This window comes from Leptodactylus fuscus, chromosome 5 (genome assembly GCF_031893055.1).
Source record: "Leptodactylus fuscus isolate aLepFus1 chromosome 5, aLepFus1.hap2, whole genome shotgun sequence".
Classification (NCBI taxonomy): domain Eukaryota; kingdom Metazoa; phylum Chordata; class Amphibia; order Anura; family Leptodactylidae; genus Leptodactylus; species Leptodactylus fuscus.
This window is the reverse complement of record NC_134269.1, coordinates 211,808,924-211,836,367: the sequence shown is the minus strand read 5'-3', so window position 1 is coordinate 211,836,367 and position 27,444 is coordinate 211,808,924. Positions and strand designations below refer to the sequence as shown.

At 46.0% G+C, this 27,444-nt stretch overlaps 2 protein-coding genes across 2 annotated transcripts; both read right to left on the bottom strand.

The window, feature by feature from the left end:
* Positions 1 to 18,406: 18,406 nt before the first annotated feature.
* On the bottom strand, positions 18,407 to 20,029 carry LOC142204018 (E3 ubiquitin-protein ligase TRIM39-like). Its single transcript, XM_075275192.1, has one exon. The coding sequence runs from the start codon at positions 20,015 to 20,017 to the stop codon at positions 18,413 to 18,415; it is 1,605 nt and encodes a 534-aa protein (XP_075131293.1). The 5' UTR covers positions 20,018 to 20,029; the 3' UTR covers positions 18,407 to 18,412.
* Positions 20,030 to 24,379: 4,350 nt separating this feature from the next.
* LOC142204019 (E3 ubiquitin-protein ligase TRIM39-like) lies at positions 24,380 to 26,005 on the bottom strand. Its single transcript, XM_075275193.1, has one exon. The coding sequence runs from the start codon at positions 25,991 to 25,993 to the stop codon at positions 24,389 to 24,391; it is 1,605 nt and encodes a 534-aa protein (XP_075131294.1). The 5' UTR covers positions 25,994 to 26,005; the 3' UTR covers positions 24,380 to 24,388.
* Positions 26,006 to 27,444: the final 1,439 nt, after the last annotated feature.

Below are 27,444 nucleotides of genomic sequence, written 5' to 3'. Positions count from 1 at the left end.
AGGACCCAAAACACACTTCAGGTCAGTACTAGAAAATGGTGGTGAGAGAAAGCCCTGGAGACTTGTAAAGTGGCAGCAATGAGTCCAGCCCTGAATCCCATAGAACACCTGTGGGGGAGGGGAGATCTCTTGGTGGCAGTTTGGAGAAGGCCCCCTTCACATCTCAGGGGGGACCGCGAGCAGTTTGCCAAAGAAGAAGGGTCTAAGACTCCAGCAGAGCCTTGTAAGAAACTCATTGCTGGTTAGCGGAAGCGGTTGTGCGCAGTTATTTTGTCTAAAGGTTGTGCTACTGTAACCCCCTCACAGGAGTTACTAATGGTTATTTGGCCATATAAGTGCCTTACATGTTATGATAGTTTGTATATGTTGTCATGTTCATACTGTGTTCATTTGTGACATGTTCTCTAGCTGTTGTTCTCTGGTATCACTTGTCCTAGTGAGCTGTGGTCTCCATAGCAACACACACTATAGTGAGTGGATCTGTAGCTGGAACAGGAAATAGTCACAGCAGGGAGAGGAAGTAGTATTCTGTAAGAGCCAGGGAAGGAGAAGTGTGGCAGTGGCCATCTTGTGTTTAGGACACTATATGCATTGAGGATTACCACAGCAGCACCAGGGCAGAGAAGCTGCGACAGCGCCCCCATCACTATCAGTAAGAGGACAGGATTATATCAGGCTAAGCAGAGCTATAATCCTGACAGCCTGCACCTACCTCTACAAGGTAACTGAGCCCCTGCAGTAAACCAGAATCTGGACCTGCAGACATCTCAGACTCTCTGCTATTACATGGGAAGGTGTCAGCCAGCTACAAGCCACTGTGCCACAGCTCACTGCTACAGGACAAGTGACCAGCAGATGCCTGTTACAATAAAGCAGTGAGCACTACTACTGATCCTGGCCTGGACATTGCCTTCCTTGTAGCTAAGCCCTGGGCAAATGCTCTTTGTTGGAGTAGGGCACTGGCACCCACATCACCATCTCCAGCCCAGGGACCAGCGGGTGTCTCATTACTCCAACTGGCGTCACAACTAACTGACTCTGCCTATTACCCTGTGCACCTCTCCTGGGAGTTCTGGTGCCTATAAAGTCACCGTGACAGTCCAGCCTCCTGCACGGTTCTCCTCGGGTGGTCGCACTACCAAGTATTAGGGTGAGGGGACCAATACTTTTGTCCGGCCCATTTTTGGAGTTTTGTGTAAAATGATCAATGATTTGACTTTTTTTTCCATTCTCTTTTGTGTTTTTTCATTGCAAGAAAAATAAATGAAGATATTAATACCAAAGAGTTTATGCTTGCAATCATTTTCTGGAAGAGAATGAGTATTATCTGACAGAATTGTAGGGGTGCCAATACTTTTGGCCAACACTATATCTAATCCTCTCCCGTGTGGTATTGTGGGCAGTGATGTGTATCTAATCCTCCGGTGTGTGGTATTGTGTGAAGACGCATGTATCTAATCCTCTGGCGTGTAGAACTGTGTGCATATGCGCGTATCTAATCCTCTGGCGTGTGGTACTGTGTGCAGATGCGCGTATCTAATTCTCCCCCGTGTGGTACTGTGTGCTGAGACGCATATCTAATTCTCTGGCATGTGGTACTGTGTGCAGAGGCATGTATCTAACCCTCCCCTGTGTGGTATTGTGTGAAGAGGCATGTATCTAATCCTACGGCATGTGGAACTGTGTGTAGACGCGTGTATCTAATCCTACAGCATGTTGTATTGTGTGCAGACACGCGTATCTAATCCTCTGGCATGTGGAACTGTGTGCAGATGCGCGTATCCAATCCTCTGGCATGTAGTATTGTGTGCAGACGCATGTATCCAATCCCCTGGCATATGGTACTGTGTGCAGACGCATGTATCTAATCCTCCGGCGTGTGTATCTAATACTATGGCATGTGGTACTGTGTGCAGACATGCGTTTGTAATTCTCTGGCGTACAGGAACTGTGTGCAGATGTGCATATCCAATCCTCTGGTATGTGGTACTGTGTGTAGATGCGCGTATCTAATCCTCTGGTAATGGTACTATGTGAAGGCATGCGTATCTAATCCTCCGGCGTGTTGAACTGTGTGCAAATGTGCGTATCTAAGACACATGTATCTAATCCTACGGCGTGTGGTACTGTGTGCAGACGCGTGTATCTAATCCTCTGGCATGTGGTACTGTGTGCAGACGCGCGTATCTAATCCTCTGGTGTGTGGTACTGTGTGCAGAGGCATGTATCTAATCCTCCAAAGTGTGGTAGTGTGTGCAGACACACGTATCTAATCCTCCCCTGTGTGGTATTGTGTGAAGAGGCGCGTATCTAATCCTACAGTGTGTGGAACTGTGTGTAGACGCGCATATCTAATCCTATGGCATGTGGTACTGTGTGCAGACGCGTGTATCTAATCCTATGGCGTGTACAACTGTGAGCAAACCACGTATCTAATCCCCTGGAGTGTGGAACTGTGTGTAGATGCACATATCTAATCATACGGCATGTGGTACTGTGTGAAAACGTGCAGATCTTATGCTCTGGTGTGTGGAACTGTGTGCAGATGCGTGTATCCAATCCTTTGGCATGTGGTACTGTGTGCAGACGCATGTATCTAATCCTTCGGCATGTGTAACTATCTAATCCTTCAGTGTGTGGAACTGTGTGCAGAAGCGCATATTTAATCCTCTGGTGTGTGGGACTGTGTGCAGACGCGTGTATCTAATCCTCTGGCATGTGATACTGTGTGCTGATCTGTGTATCTTATCCTCTGATGCGTGTATCTCAGTTTGGACAACAGGACAGTGTTGTATTGTGCATGTGGAGTGACCGTGTGTATTGCAGTTGGAATATGAGTGAAAGACTTGCAGGTTTGTATTGGCTAAGCGGGGGGCATTGTGTTTGGAATGCTGTATCTTGGCAACGGTACATCCGAGCGAGTTGGAGTCTTGTCTTAAACCTTCCCGGATACCAGAAGTATCTCTGTACCAAATTTGGTGAAGATCGGTACAGTCGTTTGGTTTGCATTAGAGAACAGACAGACAAGCATTGAGAGATATGAACTCCATTTACCTTATTTACTTATTGATCTCTACAAATTATTAATATTTATTGATTGATGTATGAATTGTTGTATACTGAGATGGCTGGCATTGTATTGGATATTATGTTGGGTCTATTTAGGGGACACCTTGAGCTAGACTAGTTTCTATAGTTCCTCCTATCCCAATGCTAGGAGTGGGAGTCTAGTGTGGTCTAGTTTTTTGGGGCCCCCTCTTGATGAGTTTTTTAAATTGGTTTTATCATCTTTGTCTTTGTCCTTACTTTTGTTTAATAAAATTCATTATTTTTGTATAATCATGGACATCCGTACTTTTTTATAGTCGCTTTATTCTTCAGGTTTATAGTTTGCTATTTGGACGTGAATACAGCTCTCTGTCGATTTAACCCGATTATGGATTTTTTTGGATGGTGCCGGTCCTCTTTTTGCTATTGTAAAGTTACACCATTACACACAAGTTTGGTACCGTGTATAGAACCTGGTTTCAACAAATTGTGGCCCTGTGCAGTAATAAAAGTGGAGCCTCAAATGGAGAAATACCGAACCAACAGCAGTCACATTCGGTTATTATACGTGGCGCGTGCAGAGAACTGCGGTTCCTGATTTCTAGGAAAGGATAGAGGTTAAATAGCTGATCGATGGAGGTCTGTCCATTGAGACCCCCACTGATCCTGAGAATGGGACCTGTTATCCCTCATTGTGAATTCAGCATGACCGCAGCCATGTTGAATCTAAGCGTTTCAGATGGTGAACAGCGCACTCATTTACTTCAATGGAAACCCCAAAGATCTGCAAGTTATCCCCAGATCAATGAGATTCTGATTACCTGGCTAGGTGGGTGGTCGGGCAAGACCTCATGTTCCTTACCGGGTCTCATGTGTGAAATCTTCAATTCATGGTAAAGCCCTGCACTGTCTATAAAGGGAGCCTTCACACGATGTAACACTCCGCTCATTTTGTACATTTTACACGTGTAAAAATACACATGTAAAATATAGTTAGCCACTGAGTTGAGTGATAGCTTTTCCCCCACGTCCAAAACCACGGCACAACAGATGGGGTATTCCTACCCCTGTGCGTGGTTTAGGACAGGTGGATTTTTAATTAAATAATTAAATTCAACTCTGACCCCCCCCCCCCCCATAAGAAGGTAAGAGGAACCTCCTCCCCTTGTGTTTTTTTCTGTCCTGTGTGCAGGACAGGTGGAAGGAGGTTTCTCTTACCTCCTTTCCGACTTTTTGCTTTTTTGTGTTAGGAACAGTCTTACCTGTTCCTCGCTCCTGCTCCAGGCCAGTTGGCGCTTCCCCAGGTGTCCAAGCATCTCCGGCGCCGGCGTCCTCTCCTCTGTGCATGCGCGGCTTCTCCGCTGGACGCATGCGCAGTGGGCTTTGGGGATTCTGGCGGTTCGGCCGGGAGGAGGCGTCTCCCTATTCCTCCCCCTGGCCAAACACTTAACCCTCTCCTTCCCTGTTGGAGGGAGAGGGGAAGAAATATATACTAAATATATAGTTTTTATAGTTAAGGCCCATTGGGGTTGATCCTGCTTCCCTATGGGGGAATTAAAAAGGGAAAAAAAAGAAAGGGGAAGTTTAGGAGGAGGGGTTGGAGGAGTGTGTGTTCCTTCCTCTTCCTCCTTAGGTATATAAACCTTGCCAGCCCAAGGTTACAATGCTTGCTCTATTTGGTTAGACCAAGCTCCGCTGCTTCTAGTGTATCTTGTGTGTTGCCTTGTTCTAAGGACTAGCGCTTATTCTCTACGGTACTGTTAACTCTAGCTAGGCTATGGTGTTTTTTTCCGTGAAATACTTAGTTTATTCTCTTTGCAGATGTCTTCCTCTCCCAAAGAGGAAGAGCCTCCTAGGTGTAAAGGGTCATCTAAACGCAGGCACCTTGCTTGCAGGAATTGCGACATCCCACTCCCGATGGGTACGAGTTCAACAGATGTCGCCAGTGTCGTGCCCCTCCACCTGAAGAACCTGCTCTCCGCGACATGGTCGCATGGGTAAAAGAATTTGTCACTGACTCCATGCTGGAGATGAAGGAGGCCTTTGTCAGCTCTGCCAAGAGACCTCGCAGGGAAACACGGGCCTTATCATATCCTTCGGAGGAAGGTTCTAATACAGTGGATGCCTCTTCTGATGAAGATTCTGACACTCCCAGAACCGCTTTTCCCGTGGAGAAAATGCCAAAACTCCTCAGGTCCATCCACCCAGGCGGGCATGATGTTGACGAGGGGGAAGCCTCAGACTCCACCTATAGAAGGTCCAGGACCTTCCAAGTGGAGCCCGCCCTGGCCAAAGCTATGAAAGCTAAATGGAAGCGTCCTGAGAAGGCGTTTTTTCAATCAAAAAGATTTAAACAAATGTTTCCCCTGGAGGAGAGTGCCCAAACAAGCTGGTTGTCACTGCTGAAGGTTGACTTCGCAGTAGCCAAACTTTCTCAGCGCACTGTGGTTCCATCGGAGGATGGATCAAACCTGGCGGACGCTATGGACAGACGCGCCAAATGCATCTTGAGTCGCATTCACACAGCCGCGGCCTCTCAGGCTTCCATTGGTATAGCCTCCTCTGAGGTCTGCAACCAGTTACAAGCGAATCTGGCGAGATTACAGCATGACGTTGATGACGGAGTTCCCAGGGATGACCTCCTGAAGTCTTTTTCTTCTCTATCCCTGGCTACTGAGTTCCTGGCTGAAGCAGCCACTTATCAGGTGAAGGTGGCCGCAAAAGGTATAGCCTTATCGGCAGCTGCCAGAAGACCTCTCTGGATAAAACCGTGGAAGGTTGATAATGCTTCCAAGTACAACATCTGTGCCCTCCTTTTGGAGCCAGGAAGACTGTTTGGGAAACAGCTGGATGAGATTATGGAGGGGCTGGCAGACAGTAAGGGGAAATCCCTTCCGCAGTCTTATGGAAGCAGACCAGGAACATCGTCTCGTGGCAGAGGTTCCCAGCGACAACCGTCATCCAGGCCACATTATAGAAGGTCAGGCTTTCAGTCCAGAGGATCTGGCCGCCGTTTTTCCAAGGAGGGGCCAAAGAAGCCCTCCTTTTGACAATTCTGGTATCCCTCCAAGGGAGAGATCCCCACCTGTTGGAGGGCGCCTACAAAAGTTTCTTCCAGCCTGGCGTCAAAACATCCAGGACCCTTGGGTCCTACAACTAATTCAACACGGTTATCACATAGATTTCGTGTCTCCTCTCCCCGCCAGGTATATCACAACCCACTCTTTTTCAAGTCAAAAGCAAGCAAGTCTGGAAGAAATGATTCAAGAATATCTGGACAAAGAGGACCTGGAACCAGTCCAGATGGAAGAGAGAGGCGCAGGCGTATATTCTTCAGTCTTCCTGGTGCCAAAAGCATCAGGGGGCTTGAGGATGATAATCGACCTCAGGTTTCTGAACCAGTTTATCCGCAAGTTGCACTTCCGGATGGAAACGATAAAGTCTTTAATCGCCTTTCTACAGCCCGGCGACGTTATCGCCACTTTGGACCTCAAAGATGCCTACCTTCACATCCCAATTTTTCCTCCTCACAAGAAATATCTGAGGATAGCCGTTTTAATGCACGGCCGGCTGTGTCACTTCCAGCTTACAGCTCTACCATTCGGTATCCGATCGCCGCCTGTCTCAGGCTCCAAGGACTGTTTATAGTCCCGTACTTGGACGATTGGCTGCTAAAGGCGCACTCAGCCTCTAACAAAGCCTTGGCTGGATAATAAATTGGGGCAAGTAAGACGTGGAACCCTCCACAAAGAAAAATTTCCTGGGGTTCGTGTTGGATTCTGTCCAGATGACAGTATCTCTTCCTCACCAGAGGAAGGATAAGATCAGAGTAGCTGTCAGACAGCTCTATCAGAGACGCCAGGTGTCGATCCGAACGGCCATGAGAGTGCTGGGTCTTATGTCTGCCTCTGCGGAGGCAGTTCCATGGGCAATGTGGCATATGCGCCCTCTTCAGAGCAAGGTCCTCAAGAAGTGGAACCGCAGCCCTCTGAGTCTGGATTCAAGTATCCATCTATTCCTCAATACCCGTCAGTCACTCAGGTGGTGGGCCCATCTGAAAGATGAAAGGTCCACGATCCAACCGGTTTGGATCCTGTTGACAACGGATGCATCTCTTACCGGTTGGGGAGCCCATCTAAGCGAGATGTATGCAAGAGGAGTTTGGAATCTGTCAGAAAGGACCAGGTCTTCCAATTGGCGCTAAATCAGAGCCATCTACCTAGCACTTCTACATTTTGCCCCCTCCCTTCGGGGCTAGGCAGTGAAGATACATTCAGACAATTCAACCGCAGTCCTCTACCTGAACAAGCAGGGAGGTACCCAGTCACTTGCCCTTCTGAGAAAGACAGAGCTAATTTTCTCCTGGGCAGAGAAGAATGTTACCCATCTCATGGCAGTTGACATCAAGGGAGCCTTGAATGTGATAGCGGACCAGTTGAGCTGGGGTCTGACAGTGTCAGGCGAGTGGTCCCTGAACAGAGGTATTTCACCAAATAACCGAGATGTGGGAAATTCCAGAAGTGGACCTGATGGCCACCAGATACAATGCCAAGGTGGAGAAATTTTGCTCCCTCTATTTGGAGGACAATCCATTGGCAGTAGATGCCCTGTCGACTCCATGGAGGTTCAGGCTGGCGTACATCTTCCCTCTGCTTTCCATGATACCAAGGATATTGATGAAAGTCAGACAAGAGCAGGCATCTGTGATTGCAATAATTCCATTTTGGCCAAAGTGGGCATGGTTTACCCAGCTCATTCAGATCAGTCGAGGGATATATTGGAGGCTCCTCCCAGTGCACAACCTGGTCACTCAGGGTGCCAGAGTTTGCCAAGACCTCAACAGGTTCAACTTGACAGCCTGGAAGTTGACCGGTCCATACCTGGACTAGAATTGCTACCCACAGCCATCAGGAATACCATAGCTCACTCTAGAGCTCCAACCACTAACCAGGCCTACCGCAGGATCTTCAATATCTTCACAACCTGGTTTACAAAGAAATGGGTATCTCAGGATAGCCCTTCCATACAGACCATTTTGGAATTCCTGCAGGATGGTTTGGATAAAGGCCTTACACCGGCCACACTGAAAGTGCACGTATATCGTCTGATATATGGAGATTATTAGCGGCCGTGTTTACATCCAGTAATATGTCTGCAGTCTTATGTGTCCTGGAACTCCTTACCATGACACATAAGACTGATCCCCACAATCACAGGATTCAAGAAGGCCCTGAAGACTCACCTATTCAGGAAGGCCTACAACCTCCAATAACACTATCACCGCACTGCCATCTGTACAGTCTCCCCCTCTCCTTTTGTCTCTACCCCCCTTCCCTCATAGATTGTAAGCCCTCGCGGGCAGGGCCCTCTACCCCACTGTGCCAGCCGATCACTGTTAGTATGATATGTACCTGTATATTTTGTGTATTGTATGTAACCCCCAAATGTAAAGCACCATGGAATTAATGGTGCTATATAAATAAACAATAATAATAATAATAATAGCTGCCTTATCAGCTTGTCTGAATAGACGTCTAACCCAGGACACCTTCATATCCCGGTTTCTTAAGGGGGCAACTAGATTAAAACCTTCCATAAGGTGCCCAGTTCCCTAGTGGGACCTTTCCACCATCCTATTAGGACTTTGTAACCCGCCTTTTGAGCCGATGCAAGAAGTGGACTTTAAATTCATGTCCCTAAAGGTGTCTTTCCTTTTAGCTGTCAAAACAGCTAAACGTGTGGTGGAACTGCAGGCTATGTCAGCCCATGAGCCCTACACAGTTTTCTATCCTGATCGGGTCCAATTGAGATTTTTACCTGGGTTTTTACCTAAAGTCCATTCTTATGCCTATTTAAATCAGGTCATCTCCCTGCCGGTGTTTTTCCCTTCTCCATCCTCTCCTGAGGAGGAGAAGTGGCACAGTCTAGACTTAGTAAGATGCTTACGTTAAAGCTTGTGGTATAGAGGAACGAAGATCCAGCATTCACCAGGCATGTCTTGAGGAAGGAACATCGTTCCGAAACGCATAGCAGGTGGTTATACGCCCTGTCTTTGCCATACTTCCCTGTGAACATGAGGATTATTTTATAAAGAAATGATGAATAAAGATTGAAGTTTTTAATCATCCATCGCCTGGTGAATGCTGGATCTTCGTTCCTCTATACCACAAGCTTTGTCTTATCGGGTCAAGTCCACTGGTTCCGTACGCCTAGGCTTAAAGTTGGACTACATTTAAAGGATGAGCTGAACAAATTTACTGATTTATGTACAAGATGCTTATGTATCTACCTAGAGCACACAATTTCAGAAAAGAAGAAAACCTGCTGGTTTCTTTCTTTGGGCGCTCCAAAGGATTGAAAGCCTCAAAACCCACTCTAGCCAGGTGGATCAAAGAGGCGATAAGACTATCTTTCGTCTATCGGGGTCTTACTCCCCCTGAATTTGTTAGAGCCCATTCCACCAGGGCAATGTCCACCTCCTGGGCGGAAAAGCATTCGGTATCTTTGGAGCATATTTGTACAGCTACCACCTGGCAGTCCCACAGTACTTTTGTTAAACATTACCGTTTAGACCTTCAGAGGTCAGAGGCTACCGCCTTCGGCCAGACCGTTTTATCATCTGTGTGCCGAGGGGGCCCTCCCTAGGGGTTATCTCGCTACATCCCCATCTGTTGTGCCGCGGTTTGGACGTGGGGGAATTGTGAGTTATGTAGATAACTTGTCTCCCATAGTCCAAACAGCGGCACAAGACTCCCTCCCTATTAATTTTTTACTGTCAGATTTAGTTTATAACTAACACAAGGGGAGGAGGTTCCTCTCACCTTCTTATAGGGGGGGGGGGGTGTCAGAGTTGAATTTAATTAATTAATTAATTAATTAATTAAAAAACCACCTGTCCTAAACCACGTAAATCCATTTTGTGTTCCTCTTTGATTTGTGACCTCTGGCTTTGTTCTTGGATTCCCTACTTGCCTCCTGTGTCTGCTTTGACTTCCCGGTTGGATTTTTGACCCTTGGCTTGTTTCCCAGATACCGCACTCGACTCCTGATTTTGTCTATTCCATTCTCTCCTGGGTTTCACCCTGCTGTACGACTTCTCCACGCTACTGCATAAGTTTTAGTGGAATTTGTTCTGGTTTCTGCGGCGGTGCATTTATTATTGGTATATCTCTCTGTCTGGTGACAATTCAGATTCCCAGATTCAGCGCAGGTCCATCTTGTCTCGTGACAAGCTCTGACCAAGGCGTCTGTGTTATGTCAGTCCAGGTAGCTGCAACGGGGCTAAGGGATAGCAGTAGGGAATCTCGCCTTGCACTACTCCCACTAGCTATCCCGGTCCCTGCCTCACGGGTGTGGGTCGGCTGTACTCAGGCTAAGCCTGACCCCGACAGCTCCTCTCTCACTGATTCCGTAGGCCTAGAGGGAAGTGGGAGAAGGAATGCCCTATAAGACCTCTAGGGACTGGAGACTAAAGGGGGTCACCCCTAACGAACAAGTGAAGCTGCTACTGACAGGGACTGACAAGGGTGTGCGCTGACTAACAACACAAGCAGCACACAGGAAAAATGTGGGAAAGGATTCCCCCAAACCAATATGGGAAGGAACCTTACACTAGGAAACAAACACAGGGAAACTGAGTAGAAATCAAAGGATAAGGCAATTCACTCACACAGTCAATTATACACAGAGGGAGGATTGGTGAACACAGAAGGGAAAACACACAAACCAACTCGTTCACCCAAACCTCCCAAAAAACCAACCACGGAACTTCCTCTATCCCAGAACACCACCTACTCCTCCTGCTAAGGCCTAGCTCTGTAAAAGCGACACTCAGCACAGAACCATGGGAGGCATGGGTTTAAATACAGAGTAGAGACCACTCCTCCAAGGTGCAAATGGGAGGACAGACTAATCAACCAGGAGATAAAGCTGCCTACCATCAGTGCGCACGTGCAAGTCAGAAGGTGTGCACCAATACTCACGACAGGACAACCCCGCAGCGCCAGGATGCCACCCCAGACACTGCGCAGCCAAAAACTCCCCAGGTAAGAAAAATAGAAAGTAAAGAACCCAAATACTCCTAACAGGATCCTCCCCTCAAGGAGAAGACTCCGGATTCTCTAGGAGCATCCTTCTTCGGGAACTCCTTGTGGAATTTCTCCACGAGTCTGGGGGCTGACATATCCGACTCCAGGACCCAAGAATTATCCTCAGGACCGTATCCCTTCCATGCCACCAGATACCGTAGCTTCCCCCGAACATATTTGCTATCCAGAACTCGGGATATCTCATACTCCCCGGACTCAGAAACTGGTGGAACCTTAACTGGAGACGTTCCCTTCTTGGCCTTCTTTAACAAGGAGACATGGAAGACCCGGTTTATCTTCCACCTTTTAGGTAGTTGCAGCTGCGCCACCACTTCATTTACCATCTTGATGATCTTAAAAGGACCCACAAACCTGGGACCCAGCTTCTTGCTAGGAACCTTCAACCTGATATTCTTGGTGGACAACCAAACCATCTCACCAGGGAAGAACTGCAACTCTCCTCTCTTCCGATCCGCCTGGACCTTAGCCTGGTGCGATGCCCGCACCAGATTCTCTCGGATACGGGGCCATACCCCTTGCAGCTTTTTAGAAAATAGCTCCTCCTCCGGAACTGGGGAAGAAATGGAAGAAAATACTCCGAAAACAGGATGTCTACCACCGGAGCAAAAAAAAGGTGTGGTACCTGTGGCATTGGAATCATGGTTGTTTAGGGAAAATTCTGCCAGGGGGAGAAAGGCAGCCCAATTATTCTGGTTCTCTCGAACAAAACACCTCAAAAACTGTTCCACATCCTGATTCTTCCTCTCTGTTTGTCCGTTAGACTCTGGGTGAAACCCGGAGGAAAACGACAGTGTAACTCCCAACCTGCTGCAAAAAGCCCGTCAGAATTTAGCCACAAATTGCGGTCCCCTGTCCGAAACGATCTCCTCAGGAAGACCATGCAACCTTACAATTTCTTTAATAAACGCTTCTGATAGTGTCTTGGCACATGGCAGCCTGGAAAACGGGATCAAATGGCACATTTTCGTGAAGCGGTCAACGACTACCCAAATGACCGTGAAACCCTTAGACACCGGAAGGCCCGTGATGAAATCCATAGACAGATGAGTCCAAGGTGCCTTAGGAGGTTCCAATGGATGTAGAAGACCGTGGGGACGGGTATGCGACGCCTTGGCTCTTGCACAGACCGAACAATTTTGAACAAACTACAAGACCTCCTTACTCCACCCTGGCCACCAAAAATTCCTAGACACCAATCTCATGGTCTCTGAAACCTCCGGGTGACCAGCAAGAACCGACTCGTGACACTCCCTCAGGAGACTTTGTCGGAGAGTAGTTGGGACAAAAAGCTTGTTTCTAGGTATCTTGGAAGGTGCAGCGTGTTGCGCTTCGATCAAGGCCTTCTCCAATTTCGCGCCCAATACTGCTACCACCACTCCATCCCCAAGGATAGTGGCAGGCGTCTCTCGTTCCTCCTCAGTCGACATATACCGGGATAAAGCATCAGCCTTAACATTCTTTGAACCCGGCACATAAGTCACGGTAAAATGGAACCGCGCAAAAAATAGAACCCATCTGGCCTGCCGTGCATTTAATCTCTTCGCCGACCCAAGATAAATCAAATTCTTGTGGTCAGTAAATACCTGGACTGGCCTTCTGGCCCCCTCCAGGAAATGACGCCAATGTTCGAACGCTAGTTTTATTGCTAGTAGTTCCCCATCTCCGATGTCATAATTCCGTTCAGAGGCAGAGAATTTCTTAGAAAAGAAGGCACAGGGATGCGTACCCTCCTCGAACTCCTGAGAAAGTACTGCTCCCACCCCCACCGAGGAGGCATCCACCTCCACTCGGAAGGCCAACCTCTCATCCGGCTGTCTCAAAATGGGAGCGGACGAGAATCGCTTCTTCAGTTCTTCAAACGCCGCTAGCGCCTCTGGCGACCACTTAGCACAGTCATCCCCCTTCTTAGTCAAGTCCGAGATAGGTTTCACAACCTCAGAAAATCCCTTGATAAACTGGCGATAATAGTTGGAGAACCCCAAGAACCGTTGGACCGCCTTTAGGTTCTCGGGTCGCGGCCACTCCAAGACTGCCCTGACCTTCTCAGGGTCCATCTCGAACCCCTTGTCCGATAGGATATAGCCAAGGAAACATAATTTATTGACCGCGAACACACATTTCTCCAGCTTAGCACTTAATTGGTTAACCCTCAGGAGATCTAAAACCTCTCTCACTCTCTCCCAATGAGTCTCCAAATCCGGGGTGTAAATGAGTATATCGTCCAGATAGACCACAACCCCCCTCCCTATGACGGCACTTAGCACATCATTAATAAAATTCTGAAAAAATGCAGGCGCATTGGTTAGACCGAAAGGCATCACAAGATTCTCAAAGTGTCCTAGGGGTGTGTTAAACGCTGTTTTCCACTCATCCCCCTTCTTGATTCTCAGCAAGTTATACGCCCCACGTAAATCTATTTTACTAAACCAGCGGGCTCCCGTAATCTGGCTGAATAGATCCGAGATCAACGGAATGGGATAGGGATTCCGCACCGTGATTTTGTTAATCTCCCTAAAATCCAAACAAGGGCGCAACCCTCCATCTTTCTTCTTTACAAAGAAAAACCCCACTGCTACTGGGGACTTCGATGGGCGAATATGCCCCACCTCTAGACTCCCCTCAATATACTCTTTGAGCGCCTCCCTCTCCGGAATAGTGAGATTGTACAACTTTGTCTTGGGTAACACTGCATTTGGTATAAATTTAATCGAGCAATCATAGGTGCGATGTGGTGGTAATGTCTTGGCTGCCCTTTCCTCAAAGACCTCCCTGAACTCACATATTTCTTGAGGCAAATTGTCTATAGACAAAGACATAACGGATATGGGCAGACATCGACCATTACACCCCTGCCCCCAAGAAACTACTGACTCGGTCTCCCAGTTGATAATAGGGTTATGCTGCTTCAGCCAGGGCCACCCCAAAACTACTTGTGCTGGTAACTTAGACAACAAGAACAAGTCAATCTCTTCCCTGTGGCCACCCACAATAAATTCCAAACCCTCCACCTGTTTGGAGATGACAGCTTGCTGTAGAGGGGTCTTATCAATAGCCCACACTGGTATCTGAGACTCCAAGACCAAAGGACTCACCCTTAATTGCTCACAAAACTCTGAGTCAATAAGGTTGACTGCCGAACCACAATCAACCAAAATCCGGTACTTCTGCCCATTTACCCATCCTTCAAGGGTCAACCCGGCAGTCTGAGTACAGGAAATATGCACACCTCCCTCCTTAGTAGGTTTTCTCCCTTTACCCTCAATAGACCTGGGGTTATTACTCTCCTTGGCGAACCATTCTCTGGAGGGGCATACCCTTGCTACATGTCCCATCCCTCCACACACAAAACAGCGTACTGTGCGGGACCCTTCACTCTTGGGTCTTGCACTTCGCACAGTGGCCCCAATCTGCATGGGTTGGTCCCCCGGGTCCTCTCTAAAAACAGAGAATTGAGGAGGGCTAAGCCCCCCAGGACTCTTGTCTCCACGCTCCCGGAGGCGCCGTCCAACTCTAATTGCCAGCTGCATGGCCTCATCTAGATCTCCCGGAATAGGGTGAGAAACTAGATGGTCTTTAACCTGTTCTGAGAGCCCTGTCTCAAACTGACTAAGTAGAGCGGGGTCATTCCAATGTACTTCTGCTGCCCACCTACGAAACTCGGTGCAATATTTCTCTATAGCGTGATCCCCTTGCACCACACGTCGTAGGTTATACTCAGCCGTGCGTACCCTGTCTGGGTCGTCATACAGTAACCCCATTGTGGAGAAAAACGCCTCTACAGTTAGTAAGCAAGCTGAGTCGGCTGGTAACGAATGTGCCCAGATGAGGGGATCATCTCTCAATAAAGTAATAATAATCCCAACTCTCTGTACCTCAGAACCGGAGGAAAACGTCCATAGCCGGAAATACAAAAGACAGTCCTTTTGAAATCGGAAAAAATCTGACCTCTTACCTCGGAAGGGTTCAGGTAAGCTGACTTTTGGCTCCAGAGGCCGACCCACAGGGGCGCTACTCACCTGCCTCTGTATGCCCTCCACCTGAGAGGCTGTGTGTTGAGCCAACTGCTGTACTTGAGATACGCCAGAAGCTTGGATGGCATCCATTCGTAGCTTGATCCCCTCCATCTCAGTGGAAATCTGCTGCACCGCCTGGTACAACTGTTTCAGGTCCGTCATAATGCAAACGAACCTTTTTTTTTTTTCTTTTTTTTTTACCGGCTGAGTGTACTGTTATGTCAGTCCAGGTAGCTGCAACGGGGCTAAGGGATTGCAGTAGGGAATCTCGCCCTGCACTACTCCCACTAGCTATCCCGGTCCCTGCCTCACGGGTGTGGGTCGGCTGTTCTCAGGCTAAGCCTGACCCCGACAGCTCCTCTCTCACTGACACCGTAGGCCTAGAGGGAAGTGGGAGAAGGAATGCCCTATAAGACCTCTAGGGACTGGAGACTAAAGGGGGTCACCCCTAACGAACAAGTGAAGCTGCTACTGACAGGGACTGACAAGGGTGTGCGCTGACTAACAACACAAGCAGCACACAGGAAAAATGTGGGAAAGGATTCCCCCAAACCAATATGGGAAGGAACCTTACACTAGGAAACAAACACAGGGAAACTGAGTAGAAATCAAAGGATAAGGCAATTCACTCACACAGTCAATTATACACAGAGGGAGGATTGGTGAACACAGAAGGGAAAACACACAAACCAACTCGTTCACCCAAACCTCCCAAAAACCAACCACGGAACTTCCTCTATCCCAGAACACCACCTACTCCTCCTGCTAAGGCCTAGCTCTGTAAAAGCGACACTCAGCACAGAACCATGGGAGGCATGGGTTTAAATACAGAGTAGAGACCACTCCTCCCAGGTGCAAATGGGAGGACAGACTAATCAACCAGGAGATAAAGCTGCCTACCAGCAGTGCGCGCGTGCAAGTCAGAAGGTGTGCACCAATACTCACGACAGGACAACCCCGCAGCGCCAGGATGCCACCCCAGACACTGCGCAGCCAAAAACTCCCCAGGTAAGAAAAATAGAAAGTAAAGAACCTAAATACTCCTAACAGTCTGAGGATCGGTCGTGGCTCACAGAAGTGTGCTCATTTTAAATAAGCTCGCAGTTATCAGCCAATCTCCTGCTATTGCTTTTATTCCGGCCGCGCATCTACAGTCTAATCATAACAGATAGTAAGGCTATAGTCACACGAAGATCTAAAATATCCGGTAAGGTAATTTTTGGAACGGTCACATGCCTTCAATGTGTCTATTCACGTCTAAGAGAAAATAGAACATGTATTTTGTGTTTTTTATGTTATTTATATAAAGAATTTCTTCCACATTATTCCATGTGACTCCTGTGCTGACTAGTGTCCATGCAGTCGTGGTTCCTTTTACCCAGGTCACCTATTTGCCAGATGTATACACCATATAGTCTATCTGTTAAGCTCTCCATACCCCCCCTAGTTGGATGATTTAGGTGGCAATCCCCCTTTCTCCCCGGCCACTTTTACATACACTTACCTTTTATTCTTTACAATCCTTCCTTTTTTCCAGCCTTCATATGATAACCTTCTTGCACATTGTTATACAGATATTTATATACCAAAAATAGCTTGGACATTGAGTTGTACCCAACATTGTCTCTTTGCCTCCCAATTGGCCTGAGGAAGGACTATCTTGCACAAAACTAGAGATGGGCGAACGTCATGGCTCTCGGCATGCGCATGTGACCGCTGTGGCCCAATTACAGCACACATGACATCACCCGGAGAGCGCTGGATGTCACGAGGATGCCCAAAAAGAGCTGAGCGAAGGTGAACAGAAACTACTTTTTATTTTTTATTCTTTCCCTGGCCCTCCGCCTATTATACTCTGGGGTCTCTTCAGTATAATAATATACCCCAATGTGGCATCGGCGATTTTTCAATTGTCAGAGACTAATTCCCAATTGTTTGTTTTTGTTAAAAGAACCCCAACAAAATAAGACATTGAATACTGATGTATCGAACCCGGCTCGGAACAAATCATTTTGTCCATCTCTACCCAAAACGTTGCGCTATATTAATTATTGCAACACATGGGCTAACTTGGAATTGGATGTGCTATGTCTGAATCTATTACCGCATGTTATCTGCAAAATGGATGTCAGAATTATTTATAATAGAATAAATAGCAAGATCAAAAGAGAACTATTGGAGCGTGTCCTGTCCTCGTCTTCTGATGTGACATTATTGTGTTAGAGCCCGGGCCCACCGGAGGATCCTCTGACACTCTATTAGGCCCCGTCTGACACTGTACATTAGCTTATCTTTTAGAAGTAATACATATATGAGGTTATCCACTTGTATGCCAAGGTAGACAGAGAACCAGGAGGAGTAGCTGAGGGGCCTGACAGGAGGAATAATGAACCCTAGAATTATCCAGGACTGGCAGCAACAAAGTAAAGAAAAATCCCTCCATCCCAAAGTCATGTCCACCATTACTCGGTATTTCAGGTATTTCAGGGAGATTTATCCTTTTATTACAGACAATATAACAATATAATATACAGCGAGACAGAAATCATGCTGGGACTTGTAGTCCACTAATAAGCTTGTACCATAATAGACATATGCTGATAGATCTTGCAATCAACGTTATATAATGACTGACAACTAAATCCTCATAGATACGACCGAATGTACAAGACAAGGAGACAATTTTATAAACTAAGACGACATCCGAGTGTCACCCAAGTGCCTTCTGTCTCCTATTGATTATATATAGGAGACATGGACATTTTATGTGCTGGCTACATTATATAAAAGGGTTGCGACCGGTATGTATCACTCTCTTGTCACATAAGGGGGTGTACTATGCCCCAAAAAGTGGCCTAACCCTACATCCAAAATGAGGGGCAGCTGTAAAAAAATGGATATAGCCTATCAGAAAATTTTCACTCTGAGTTACATTGGGAGATCTGAGCTGATCAATTATAAATGGGCCGTCTGAGGCTTAGAGGCCTTTATATTGCGTTAAAGGCGCAGGCGCCCTCTCTGTAGTCCCTGGCGCCATACTTATATATCACTAGGTGGACTATTAAGACTAGGAAGAGATATAGGCCCGTTACTAAAAAGCCTCCGGGCACCGACCCAATAACTACACTACAAAAACACACAAAAATATCACTAACAGAGAACAAACAGATAATCCAGCAATGTGATCCAATCCTAGAGGCAGTCATCAAGTAGGAACCGTCACCAGTAGATGGATTTCTTAGGTTATGATGGTTTCTCCCAGTTACTGCCTCCCCCTAATATCTTTATGGAACCTTTCCATACATATAATACAGCATGAAGGGGCTCGGTGAAGGTGGCAGTGAAGGTGTGTAAGTGTCTGATGGGGTCACACAGCTCATAGAAGGACAACTGCCCGGCCTCATAATCCAGACAGATCCTCAATCTATTACTGGAGATCTTGTCAGGTAACTGGATCACTTTACTGGCATGTCTCACTGAATACTGATTATTATCATTATACAAACCCCAGGACTTGTTATTATATTCAATGAGTGACTGCTGCCCCCTCCTGGCTATACTGGGATAACACATCCCCACCCTCCAATACCCTGATCTACTGCCCTCCACATCCCAGTAATGTCGCCCTGAGGTAAATCCCCTCCTGCTTATCACCTGAGGATTATACTGGAATCTCTCAGCTGTTTCTGGACGATTCTGCTTCTCTCGTGTCCCGGTTGCAGTTTTCAGGTCGTCTGATATATGGAGATTATTAGCGGACGTGTTTACATCCAGTAATATGTCTGCAGGGACCGCCACATAGATCCCGCTCCTTATATCTGATATTATGTCACATAATGTGTGTAATGTGTCTGAGATCTCAGCCACATCCCGATCATGTACATCATGGCGCTGTCTATAATGTCCTCCTGTGTCCTCATCACCTCCCCCCTCCTCAGGATCACACAAGTCACCTGTGTCTGGATCCTGTAAGACAGTCAGTAGATCAGTCATGTTACACAGCTCCTCCATGTGCCGCATCTTCATGGACAGCTCGGCCTTCTTTATTTCCAGCTTCTGGATCAGAGCAAACAGTGACAGTGACCGCTGCTCCTCCTGCCTGGAGATCTCACTCAGGACCTTCTTCTCCAGGTCGTCCAGACGTCTCCTGATGTCTATAAACAGGGCAGTGACTCTCTCGGCTTTTCCAGATGCTTTCTCTTGAGCTTTTCTCCTGCGCTCCTCCAGACTCTGGACTCTTTCCTCAGTCTTCTCTCTCTTTGTGGTCAGTTTCTGGAGAACATTTCTCAGTTTCTCCTTCTTCTTCTCAGAGGCCTCATCCAGCATCTCCACCCGATGTCCTCGATGTTCTCCGGCCAAACTACAGGACACACAGATACAAGCAGCGTCCTCAGTACAGTAATATTCCAGGACCTTCTTATGGACAGAACATTTCCTCTTCTCCAGGTTGGTGCTGGGATCACATAAGACGTGTTCTGGTGACTTGCTGTGGACTCTCAGATGTTTATCACACAGAGAAGCTTCACAGAGTAGACAGGTCTTCACAGCAGGTCCAGGAGAGTCCACACAGTAAGTGCAGAAGATCCCGGTTTGTGTCTGTGTTGGTTGAGTAGACAATAAATTCTCCATTATATTACGTAGAGCTATGTCCTTCATCAGTACAGGCCGCACCTGAAACTCTTCTCTACATTCAGGACAGGAATAAACTCCAGACTGTTCCTGTGTATCCAGAACACGATCAATACAGAGCCAGCAGAAGTTGTGTCCACATCTCAGCATTACAGGATCGGTATAAGTGCTCAGACAGATGGAGCAGTCCAGCTCGGCTCTCAGGGCAGAGGACGCCATGGCTGATAGAAGAAGGAAGTGAGAAAAAAACTACAATTATGTGACTCTCAGGAACCAAAGAGCAAGTTTTGCATTTTTGTCTTCAGGGAAGGGCGGGACAGAACAAGATCAGTCACTATTAACTTTTTAATGGACACTATTAATAGTCATGTTTTATCAGTAAATTTAAGTTCAGTGAATCATACTATACACTGATATTCTACGACAGACTTTGTTTTGGCAGACATAAGTCCTCCCCCAGCCATTGTGAATGGTCACTCACAGTAATTTTTTTGTTAGTAATAATTAGTGAATTGGCCATTTCTGATGACTTTTTTCTCATGTGTATGGATGACGCAATAGTCAGAATTATTTAATTGTGAATAGGATAGAAGGAAATAAAGCATAAGTAGCATTACCTCCAGGCATATAAATGTGATCAAGTAGGCCGGGGAAGGCGTGAAAAAATTAATAAAACCCATTCTCATCTGTTCCCAGTGCTCCGCTGTCCCCCGCCAATGTACAGCGACACTTGGGGGCTTGTTCAGGTGGAAGTCCTCGCGGCACGTGACCACTGAAGTCAATCAGAGGCTTCACCAGTCACAGGAGAGGACCCAAGATGTCACTGGTGACGTATATGTCACTGCAGATTGTACCCGGGCCAATATATATATAAGCCTAGAGGGCGGGGAGGAACAGAAATTCTATATCGTTCTCTCTTCAGTCTGAGTAATTTTTCCTAATATATTTATACTATATATGAACTCCATTTACCTTATTTACTTATTGATATCTACAAATTATTCCTATTTATTGATTGATGTATGAATTGTATACTGAGATGGCTGACATTGTATTGGATATCATGTTGGGTCTATTTAGGGGACACCTTGAGCTAGACTAGTTACTGTAGTTCCTCCTATCTCAATGCTGGGAGTGGGAGTCTAGTGGGTCTAGTATTTTGAGGTTCTCACGTAATGAGTTTTTTAAATTGTTTTTATCATCTTTGTCTTTGTCCTTACTTTTGTTCAATAAAATTCATTATTTTTGTATAATCATGGTCGTCTGTACTTTTTTATAGTCTCTTTATTCTTCAGTTTTATAGTTTGCTATTTGGACGTGGCTACAGCTCTCCGTTGATTTACTAAGATTATAGATTGTTTTGGATGGTGCCCGTCCTCTATTTGCTATTGTAAAGTTACACCGTTACACACAAGTTTGGCACCGTGTATAGAACCTGGTTTCAACAAATTGTGGCCCTGTGCAATATTAAAAGTGGAGCCTCAAATGGCGAAGTATCGAACCAACAGCAGTCACATTCAGTTATTATACGTGGCGCATGCAGAGAACTGCGGTTCCTGATTTCTAGGATAGGATAGCGGTTAAGTAGCTGATCGATGGAGGTCTGTCCATTGAGACCCCCGCTGATTCTGAGAATGGGACCTGTTATCCCTCCTTGTGAATTCAGCATGACCGCAGTCAAGTTGAATCTTGGCGTTTCACATGGTGAACAGCGCACCCATTCACTTCAATGGAAGCGCCAAAAATCTGCGAGTTATCCCCAGATCAATGAGATTCTGATTACCTGGCTAGATGGGTGGTCGGGCAAGACCTCATGTTCCTTACCGGGTCTCATGTGTGAAATCTTCAATTCATGGTAAAGCCCTGCACTGTCCATACTAAAAGTTTGCTAAGATATGCCGAACTGGCTTAACACTGATAGTGAAGGATTCTCTATCCGGCTGCTTCACCTTTAACATTACCATGCCAACTTGGAAGTTTTTGCCATTTCAGAGGCTTCCTAACTTGACCCAGTTAGCATCTGAGGAGACCTATATAAGACCCCGTCTTCCTGAGACAAGTGTCGACTAAGTAGTTTGCTATTGCTAGTTTGGCTCTACATTTTGTGTTCCTGTTTGATTTGTGACCACTGGCTTTGTCCTTGGATTCCCTACTTGCCTCCTAATTTAGCTTTGACTTCCCGGTTGGATTTTTGACCCTTGGCTTGTTTCCCTGATACTGCTCTCGACTCCTGATTTTGTCTATTCCGTTCTCTCCTGGGTTTCACCCTGCTGTACGACTTCTCCACGCCACTGCATAAGTTTTAGTGGAATTTGTTCTGGTTTCTGCAGCGGTGCATTTATTATTGGTAGATCTCTCTGTCTGGTGACAATTCAGATTCCCAGATTCAGTGCAGGTCCATCTTGTCTCGTCTGAGGATCGGTCTTGGCTCGCAGAAGTGTGCTCATTTTAAATCAGCTCGCAGTTATCAGCCAATCTCCTGCTATTGTTTTTATTGCGGCCGTCCATCTACAGTCTAATCATAACAGATAGTAAGGCTATAGTCACACGAAGATCTAAAATATCCGGTAAGGTAATTTTTGGAACGGTCACATGCCTTCTATGTGTCTATTCACGTCTAAGAGAAAATAGAACATGTATTTTGTGTTTTTTAGGTTATTTATATGAAGAATTTCTTCCATATTATTCCATGTGACTCCTGTGCTGACTAGTGTCCATGCAGTCATGGTCCCTTTTACCCAGGTCACCTATTTGCCAGATGTATACACCATATAGTCTATCTGTTAAGCTTTCCATACCCCCCCCCCCATAGTTGGATGATTTAGGTGGCAATCCCCCTTTCTCCCCGGCCACTTTTACATACACTTACCTTTTATTCTTTACAATCCTTCCTTTTTTCCAGCCTTCATATGATAACCTTCTTGCACATTGTTATACAGATATTTATATACCAGAAATAGCTTGGACATTGAGTTGTACCCAACATTGTCTCTTCGCCTCCCATACAGCCTGAGGAAGGACTATCTTTCCCAAAGCTAGAGATGGGTGAACGTCATGGCTCTCGGCATGCGCATGTGACCACTGTGGCCCAATTACAGCACACATGACGTCACCAGGAGAGCGCTGGATGTGGCGAGGAGGCCCAAAAAGAGCTGAGCGAAGGTGAACATAAACTACTTTTATTTCTTATTCCTTCCCTGGCTCTCCGCCTATTACACTCTGGGGTCTCTTCAGTATAATAATATACCACAATGTTGTGCGGCCATTTTTCATTTGTCAGAGACTAATTCCCAATTGTTCGATTTCGTTAAAAACCCAACAAAATAAGATATTGAATATAGATATATCGAGCCCGGCTCAGAATGAATCGTTTCGCCCATCTCTACCCAAAACGTTGCGCTATATTGATTGTTGCTACACCCGAGAATTGGATGTTCTATATCTGAATCTATTACTGAATGTTATGTGCAACTTGGATGTCAGTATTATTTATAATCAAATAGCAAGATCAAAAGAGAACTATTGGAGCGTGTCCTGTCCTCGTCTTCTGATGTGACATTATTGTGTTAGAGCCCGGGCCCACCGGAGGATCCTCTGACACTCTATTAGGCCCCGTCTGACACTGTACATTAGCTTACCTTTTAGAAGTAATACATATATGAGGTTATCCACTTGTATGCCAAGGTAGACAGAGAACCAGGAGGAGTAGCTGAGGGGCCTGACAGGAGGAATAATGAACCCTAGAATTATCCAGGACTGGCAGCAACAAAGTAAAGAAAAATCCCTCCATCCCAAAGTCATGTCCACCATTACTCGGTATTTCAGGTATTTCAGGGAGATTTATCCTTTTATTACAGACAATATAACAATATAATATACAGCGAGACAGAAATCATGCTGGGACTTGTAGTCCACTAATAAGCTTGTACCGTAATAGACATATGCTGATAGATCTTGCAATCAACGTTATATAATGACTGACAACTAAATCCTCATAGACACGACCGAATGTACAAGACAAGGAGACAATTTTATAAACTAAGACGACATCCGAGTGTCACCCGAGTGCCTTCTGTCTCCTATTGATTATATATAGGAGGCATGGACATTTTATGTGCTGGCTACATTATATAAAAGGGTTGCGACCGGTATGTATCACTCTCTTGTCACATAAGGGGGTGTACTATGCCCCAAAAAGTGGCCTAACCCTACATCCAAAATGAGGGGCAGCTGTAAAAAAATGGATATAGCCTATCAGAAAATTTTCACTCTGAGTTACATTGGGAGATCTGAGCTGATCAATTATAAATGGGCCGTCTGAGGCTTAGAGGCCTTTATATTGCGTTAAAGGCGCAGGCGCCCTCTCTGTAGTCCCTGGCGCCATACTTATATATCACTAGGTGGACTATTAAGACTAGGAAGAGATATAGGCCCGTTAATAAAAAGCCTCCGGGCACCGACCCAATAACTACACTACAAAAACACACAAAAATATCACTAACAGAGAACAAACAGATAATCCAGCAATGTGATCCAGTCCTAGAGACAGTCATCAAGTAGGAACCGTCACCAGTAGATGGATTTCTTAGGTTATGATGGTTTCTCCCAGTTACTGCCTCCCCCTAATATCTTTATGGAACCTTTCCATACATATAATACAGCATGAAGGGGCTCGGTGAAGGTGTCAGTGAAGGTGTGTAAGTGTCTGATGGGGTCACACAGCTCATAGAAGGACAACTGCCCGGCCTCATAATCCAGACAGATCCTGAATCTATTACTGGAGATCTTGTCAGGTAACTGGATCACTTTACTGGCATGTCTCACTGAATACTGATTATTATCATTATTCAAACCCCAGGACTTGTTATTATATTCAATGAGTGACTGCTGCCCCCTCCTGGCTATACTGGGATAACACATCCCCACCCTCCAATACCCTGATCTACTGCCCTCCACATCCCAGTAATGTCGCCCTGAGATAAATCCCCTCCTGCTTATCACCTGAGGATTATACTGGAATCTCTCAGCTGTTTCTGGACGATTCTGCTTCTCTCGTGTCCCGGTTGCAGTTTTCAGGTCGTCTGATATATGGAGATTATTAGCGGCCGTGTTTACATCCAGTAATATGTCTGCAGGGACCGCCACATAGATCCCGCTCCTTATACCTGATATTATGTCACATAATGTGTGTAATGTGTCTGAGATCTCAGCCACATCCCGATCATCTACATCATGGTGCTGTCTATAATGTCCTCCTGTGTCCTCATCACCTCCCCCCTCCTCAGGATCACACAAGTCACCTGTGTCTGGATCCTGTAAGACAGTCAGTAGATCAGTCATGTTACACAGCTCCTCCATGTGCCGCATCTTCATGGACAGCTCGGCCTTCTTTATTTCCAGCTTCTGGATTAGAGCAAACAGTGACAGTGACCGCTGCTCCTCCTGCCTGGAGATCTCACTCAGGACCTTCTTCTCCAGGTCGTCCAGACGTCTCCTGATGTCTATAAACAGGGCAGTGACTCTCTCGGCTTTTCCAGATGCTTTCTCTTGAGCTTTTCTCCTGCTCTCCTCCAGACTCTGGACTCTTTCCTCAGTCTTCTCTCTCTTTGTGATCAGTTTCTGGAGAACATTTCTCAGTTTCTCCTTCTTCTTCTCAGAGGCCTCATCCAGCATCTCCACCCGATGTCCTCGATGTTCTCCGGCCAAACTACAGGACACACAGATACAAGCAGCGTCCTCAGTACAGTAATATTCCAGGACCTTCTTATGGACAGGACATTTCCTCTTCTCCAGGTTGGTGCTGGGATCACATAAGACGTGTTCTGGTGACTTGCTGTGGACTCTCAGATGGTTATCACACAGAGAAGCTTCACAGAGTAGACAGGACTTCACAGCAGGTACAGGAGAGTCCACACAGTAAGTGCAGAAGATCCCGGTTTGTGTCTGTGTTGGTTGAGTAGACAATAAATTCTCCATTATATTACGTAGAGCTATGTCCTTCATCAGTACAGGGCGCACCTGAAACTCTTCTCTACATTCAGGACAGGAATAAACTCCAGACTGTTCCTGTGTATCCAGAACACGATCAATACAGAGCCGGCAGAAGTTGTGTCCACATCTCAGCATTACAGGATCGGTATAAGTGCTCAGACAGATGGAGCAGTCCAGCTCGGCTCTCAGGGCAGAGGACGCCATGGCTGATAGAAGAAGGAAGTGAGAAAAAAACTACAATTATGTGACTCTCAGGAACCAAAGAGCAAGTTTTGCATTTTTGTCTTCAGGGATGGGCGGGACAGAACAAGATCAGTCACTATTAACTTTTTAATGGACACTATTAATAGTCATGTTTTATCAGTAAATTTAAGTTCAGTGAATCATACTATACACTGATATTCTACGACAGACTTTGTTTTGGCAGACATAAGTCCTCCCCCAGCCATTGTGAATGGTCACTCACAGTAATTTTTTTGTTAGTAATAATTAGTGAATTGGCCATTTCTGATGACTTTTTTCTCATGTGTATGGATGACGCAATAGTCAGAATTATTTAATTGTGAATAGGATAGAAGGAAATAAAGCATAAGTAGCATTACCTCCAGGCATATAAATGTGATCAAGTAGGCCGGGGAAGGCGTGAAAAAATTAATAAAACCCATTCTCATCTGTTCCCAGTGCTCCGCTGTCCCCCGCCAATGTACAGCGACACTTGGGGGCTTGTTCAGGTGGAAGTCCTCGCGGCACGTGACCACTGAAGTCAATCAGAGGCTTCACCAGTCACAGGAGAGGACCCAAGATGTCACTGGTGACGTATATGTCACTGCAGATTGTACCCGGGCCAATATATATATAAGCCTAGAGGGCGGGGAGGAACAGAAATTCTATATCGTTCTCTCTTCAGTCTGAGTAATTTTTCCTAATATATTTATACTATATATGAACTCCATTTACCTTATTTACTTATTGATATCTACAAATTATTCCTATTTATTGATTGATGTATGAATTGTATACTGAGATGGCTGACATTGTATTGGATATCATGTTGGGTCTATTTAGGGGACACCTTGAGCTAGACTAGTTACTGTAGTTCCTCCTATCTCAATGCTGGGAGTGGGAGTCTAGTGGGTCTAGTATTTTGAGGTTCTCACGTAATGAGTTTTTTAAATTGTTTTTATCATCTTTGTCTTTGTCCTTACTTTTGTTCAATAAAATTCATTATTTTTGTATAATCATGGTCGTCTGTACTTTTTTATAGTCTCTTTATTCTTCAGGTTTATAGTTTGCTATTTGGACGTGACTACAGCTCTCCGTTGATTTACTAAGATTATAGATTGTTTTGGATGGTGCCCGTCCTCTATTTGCTATTGTAAAGTTACACCGTTACACACAAGTTTGGCACCGTGTATAGAACCTGGTTTCAACAAATTGTGGCCCTGTGCAATATTAAAAGTGGAGCCTCAAATGGCGAAGTATCGAACCAACAGCAGTCACATTCAGTTATTATACGTGGCGCATGCAGAGAACTGCGGTTCCTGATTTCTAGGATAGGATAGAGGTTAAGTAGCTGATCGATGGAGGTCTGTCCATTGAGACCCCCGCTGATTCTGAGAATGGGACCTATTATCCCTCCTTGTGAATTCAGCATG